The 6,052-nt window shown below is 38.3% G+C and overlaps 1 protein-coding gene across 2 annotated transcripts in view; it reads right to left on the reverse strand.

Moving 5' to 3' along the window:
- Nucleotides 1-5,330, reverse strand: part of LOC306888106 (transcription initiation factor TFIID subunit 4-like) — a 91,934-nt gene extending 86,604 nt beyond the window's left edge. For both annotated transcript variants that reach the window (XM_079446252.1, XM_079446251.1), the window contains exons 1-2: nucleotides 4,370-5,330; nucleotides 620-762 (exon numbers count right to left, since the gene is read on the reverse strand). In XM_079446252.1, coding sequence (XP_079302378.1) covers nucleotides 620-762; nucleotides 4,370-5,279 — 1,053 coding nt within the window. In that variant the 5' untranslated portion in view covers nucleotides 5,280-5,330. The remainder of the gene's footprint in view (nucleotides 1-619; nucleotides 763-4,369) is intronic.
- Nucleotides 5,331-6,052: the final 722 nt, after the last annotated feature.

The raw sequence follows: 6,052 nt of genomic DNA on the forward strand, positions 1-6,052 counted from the left end.
CTACAAAAAAGCTAACTAACTTATTCTATTTTAGCTTGTTTCAAATAACTAAAAGTTAAACTGAAATAAAAATTAATAAAAACTATACATATTTAAAACACTAATACATTTTCAAAACCATACAACTAAATTACTAAAACTTTAAAACTAAAATGAAAACATAAAATATAAAAATAAAAACTATGATACTAAAATAACTAACTAGACGTGTTCCTGAGAAACTCTAGATTCACACACTGTACCACAGCATCATATTTTCCTTTCATCAAAGGTACATTTGTAAATATAAAAGAGAGAGATTTCAAATGTATGATCTTGACTTTTCAATCAGGAAAAGCGAGCAAACGGATCTTTCATTTGCAGAGGCGTGTGTTCAATCTCAGCAGATATTTTTCAGTTATATCAGTGGCACGGAAACATTTAGCAATATTGCCTTTGCAAAAACAATAAAAAAGGTTTGATGAAATGCATGCGGCCTGAGTTCAAACTGTTTGATGTCATTCGAGTTTTACAGCGGGAGGTTTGGGAGAAATTTGGTTCTTGAGTTTCAGAAATCTTGTCTCATGAAAGCTCATCTGTGCATCAGATCGCTGTGGCTCTAGAACATTATGGGCTGTACCTGTGGGGTCGTGACCCTGAACGTGGCCACGCTGGTGGGCGTGGAGGGCCGTGGTGAGATGCTGTTCTGGGCCTGAGCTTGAGCCAGAGCCTGCTGAGGAACCATCACCAGCTGACCCATCTCTGTCCGGACCAGCACCATACCTCAAACACACACAACACACACAGGTTATTCACCTCTGACCTCTGAAAAATACATAACAAAGCATCACAAAACCGTGCTTGAAACATAAAATTTACAATCAACAACTGAAGCCTTTGGATTCCTCTGAAAGCAAAATTGAAAAATTAATTCTTGTAAAAAATAAAAAAATATATTATTGTATATATCTGATGTCTTTATGTGATGCATTATGCTACAAAATACATGAAAAAATTAATTTTATTAAAAATTCAAAATCGTAATAAATGTTTTGTATTTTATATTTCTTATGTATTCTAATTATTTTCTGCTTATCTTTAAAGACTGTTATATAAATGTATTATGTATGAAATGTCCAAGGAAAATGTATTTATATAGCACATGCTTTATGTAAACGACCTGCATTAAAGACATTAGGATGTTTACGTGTTTTAAACAGAGCAGTTTGTTTTTGTAAAAAAATAAAAAATAAAAACAACACTGACCCATTTAACTGCAGATCATTACACACACAATTAAACCCAGACAGCTTTCACCATTAAAAACAATATTAGTTTGAAATAATGACTAGTGCTTAAACTCATTCAGTCTGAGAGTGAGAAGGCAACAGGTCAATCTGTCTAAAGCTTCTTTAGTTTACTGATAGAAAGTGCAAGTTAACTGCTAATTGATGATGAATCATTCTTCATCATTAAAATCTAAAGTAAATAAAAATGATTTCTCTTTGCTAGACTTGAGACTGTCATCTGTGAACAGTGTGAAAGTCATTTGTGAGATATCAAGTCACTTTTTGATCTACTTTCTGCTCATTATTGACAGTTTCTGCATCATGACCACCAAACTCATCAGTCAGCATCCAAATGCAGTGATGTAGAGCTCATCTACAGTGGCATGCGAAAGTTTGGGCACCCCTTGCAGAATCTGTGAAAATGTGGATAATTTTACCAAAATAAGAGAGATCATATACAATGCATGTTATTTTTTATTTAGTGCTGTCCTGAGTAAGATGTTTTCCATAAAAGATGTTTACATATAGTCCACAAGACAAAAAAATTGCTGAAATTATTAAAATAACCACATTCAAAAGTTTGGGAACCCTTGGTTCTTAATACTGTGTGTGGTTACTTGGATGATCTACGACTGTTTTTTTGTTTTGTGATGGTTGTTCATGAGTCCCTTGTTTGTTCTGAACAGTTCAACTGAGCTCTGTTCTTCAGAAAAATCCTCCAGGTCCTGCAGATTCTTCAGTTTTCCAGCATCTTTTGCATATTTGAACCCTTTCCAGCAGTAACTGTATGATTTTGAGATCCACCTTTTCACGCTGAGGATGATTGAGGGACTCAAACACAACAATTAAAAAAGGTTCAAACATTCACTGATGCTCCTGAAGGAAACACGATGCATTAAGAGCCGGGGGGGTGAAAACTTTTGAACAGGATGAAGATGTCCAAATTTTTCTTATTTTGTTGAAATATCATATTTTTCCATTTAGTACTGCCCTTCTGACGCGACAGAAGATACTTGCATGTTTCCTGGAAGACAAATGAAGTACAATTTACCTTGATCTTCAAATTCAAAAAGTTTTCACCCCCCGGCTCTTAATGCATCGTGTTTCCTTCAGGAGTATCAGTGAATGTTTGAACCTTTTTTAATTGTTGTGTTTGAGTCCCTCAATCATCCTCAGCGTGAAAAGGTGGATCTCAAAATCATACAGTTACTGCTGGAAAGGGTTCAAATATGCCAAAGATGCTGGAAAACTGAAGAATCTGCAGGACCTGGAGGATTTTTCTGAAGAACAGAGCTCAGTTGAACTGTTCAGAACAAACAAGGGACTCATGAACAACCATCACAAAACAAAAAAACAGTCGTAGATCATCCAGGTAACCACACACAGTATTAAGAACCAAGGGTTCCCAAACTTTTGAATGTGGTTATTTTAATAATTTCAGCTATTTTTATGTCTTGTGGACTATATGTAAACATCTTTTATGGAAAACATCTTACTCAGGACAGCACTAAATAAAAAATAACATGCATTGTATATGATCTCTCTTATTTTGGTAAAATTATCCACATTTTCACAGATTCTGCAAGGGGTGCCCAAACTTTCGATCCCCACTGTACACTAATTATCATATAAACTCCTGATGTGTTTCCTGATTTGGGCTGGTTTTAGGTTTTAGGTTCAGATCTCATGCGTAAACTTTCACCGTTCAGCACCTTCAGCAAAAAACACCTGTATGTTTAAACTAAAGTTACTGATAAAAGATCTTCAGATCACTGTGTTTGTTTGTTTCTGGGTTCTTTAAAGCATCAGCTCATCAATGCTGCAGCTCCAGATTTGATCAACTCACAAAAGTAATTATTTACATCAACATCATCTGGTGTGAGGTTTGGTCACATATACTGTTTACATAATTCATAAAGAAGAAAGTATCTGGAGACTTGAGCAACACTTTAAAATGTTTGAGTGCCATTATATACAAAATATTATATTACATAACAAAATGTCAAAGCAAGCATATGTCTGTCTGATATATATGTATGGAAATAATGAAAATAATGAGATGAAAACTAGCATTTGAGTAAATGAAATATTTTAAGCATCATCTATTTAAAACCATATTTGTTCATTCTTTTTTTATTATTATTCATGCAGATTAAAACTTAATATTATTAAATGATTATTTTCCTATTCTTATGTATCTGTTATGACTCTTTTATGATGAGAGAGACAGCACAAACACACTTCTCAAGTACAACATATGAAAAAAAAGTTTGAAATTTAGAGACAGACACCTGCAGCATTTGACTGCAGACATTCACATATTTATGTCACTTAAGTGTCTCACTACTTTTTGAGGCTATTAATATATTTGTATTTATTTAAACACTTGAAATAAAGTTTTTCCAAGTCTTTCAAAAGTTCAACTTAAAGGAGAAACGCATTTTTTTGTCCCTAATAGAGCCAAAATGTTTACATGTTTATACGTTTAGACAGAATTTATGTTTCTTGATATGTCAGAAAACAAAATTGATGCTAAATGCTTCTGTTTAAATGCTTGACAGTAGTCTTGTAGACAAATAGAAATTGTCCCTGCGTATAAATTTCATCTGGATTTTTTTAAAGGATCAATTAAAGCAGAAAGTGAAGGAAGAGCATCAACAAGAGAAGAGTTCGTTTGCAAAAACAGATAACTCTGTTTTTAAAAATGTCCCAAAATACATGGGGGGGGGTATCCTACATGCCAATAAAATATAAATCAAACTACAATTGGGTTGTTTTGATTAAATAATAATAACTAAATAAAATAAAAGCTAAACTAAAATAAATACAGCTAGCTAACACAATAAAACATGGTAACACAATTTTAAAAAACATGATTTATGAAAATAAAAGTTATCTGATTTTCAAAGAAACTCTTCAAGTGCTCTTAACAGGATGAAGTCGGAGCACTGATGTGCAGAATGATAAGCAAGAAGCTCAAATATGAGAGATTTAATTTATGTCACATGTGTTGCTCACTCCCAGAGTTCCAGCTGAGTTATTTCAGAGTTTGAAGAGAGTCAGAGGAGGGTAGGCAGTGCACATCAGTAAGTCATAAGTACCTGGTGGGATGGTGAATCCGGGCGGCAGCTGTATGGTAGTTTGCTGTTGCGGTGGTCTGACAATCAGCTGCGGCGTTACGACCCTCTGCTGCGCGGGCGTCTGCACAGGTCTGATGACCGCAGCCGCGCTAACAGCGGGTTTGACAGGCGCTGCTGTGGCCGAGGTCGCCGCTGGCTTCGTGTTGCTGTCCGCGGGTGTTTTGCTGTGGTTGATCCGCGCGCCCTGCTGGACCAACGCGGACACCGACGTGCCGTTTCCATTCTGCGCGATGCTGGCGACGATGTGATGCGGGAGTCGGTGCAGCGCGATGGTGGGCGTCCCGCGGTCCAGCGCGATCGCCTGCGGGTTACTGGGCACGGTGAAAGTCGTGCTGGAGGTGCTGGGTGATGATGCTGATGCCGCGCCGCCTCCGTTGCCGTTGAGACTGTGGGATGCTGCGGAGCGCAGCGTGCGCGAAATACCCGAGTGTTTCTTGCGGGTGTCCCTCGGGCTCTCACCTTTGTTGCCCGGTGCAGGAGCGTCGGATGCTGCTGCTGCTGCCGCCGCGGCTGCTGTAGTGATGATGATGATGCTGCCATGCGACTTCAGAGGGCTCTCCTTCTCCAGAGCTTTGGAGTGCTTATCCATGCTGGCGTCTTTCGGGTCAGAATCCGGGTTGCGCGCCGCTTTCCGCGCGTTCTGCTGCTGCTGCGCTTGTTGTTGTGGTTCTGATGGTGAGTCTACAGAAGCAGGCTGCTGCGCTGTTCCTCCTGTCTGCTGCTGCTGCTGCTTCGCGCTGCTCTGGCGCGCTGCGGGCGGCTCGCTCTGACCCACCAGCTGAGACTCCAGCGAGCCCACCAGATCGCTCACGGCTTTCTCATCCACCTCGGAGAAGAGCATGTCTTCCAGAGGGTCGGAGGCGCCCGCCATATTCGCTCTCTGTGTGTGATGGGCTGTCTCTGCTGGTGCGCGTCCACGAGCGCGAGTGCGCAGTCGTGTTACTATGGCATTGTGGGAATGGATGTGACGTCAGAGGGCCAAAACCAAACAGTTGTCCCCCTGTTACAACTCAGATAGATAGATAGATAGATAGATAGATAGATAGATAGATAGATAGATAGATAGATAGATAGATAGATAGATAGATAGATAGATAGATAGATAGATAGATAGATAGATAGATAGATAGATAGATAGATAGATAGATAGATAGATAGATAGATAGATAGATACTGAAAGAGTGGAGCATATAAACTGCTAGAAATGAAATGTTGTAGGCTGGAGGTTTAGGGAAGGTATCTGATAGCCTATCAAAGCATGTGGATGTAATAGTTGGAGTGACATTATAAAGCTTTAACCCGTGCTATAGGGCCTAGTTATTGCTCTGATGTTTAGTGTATTTAAGATGAAATAATCCTTCAGTTTTGCTGATAATTAACAACAAATGCCTCAGATCTCCTAACTGGCTATAATAGAGTTTATTCCGAACAGTCGTCACATATTCAAGTTTCACAGGCTTTAATAATAAATATTAAATAAATATATTTTGCAGTAGCCTTTGATGTGGCGGGATTGCAGGGTTAAAAGTAGATGCAAAGGTGTTTGGTAATCTATAATATTCTCTTTATAACCATTTAAGTAAAACCTTTATTGATTTCTAATTAAAAAAATCACCTTTATTTACGTTAAATCGCATTTCTCCT

This window comes from Barbus barbus, assembly GCF_936440315.1.
Source record: "Barbus barbus genome assembly, chromosome: 22".
Lineage (NCBI taxonomy): Eukaryota > Metazoa > Chordata > Actinopteri > Cypriniformes > Cyprinidae > Barbus > Barbus barbus.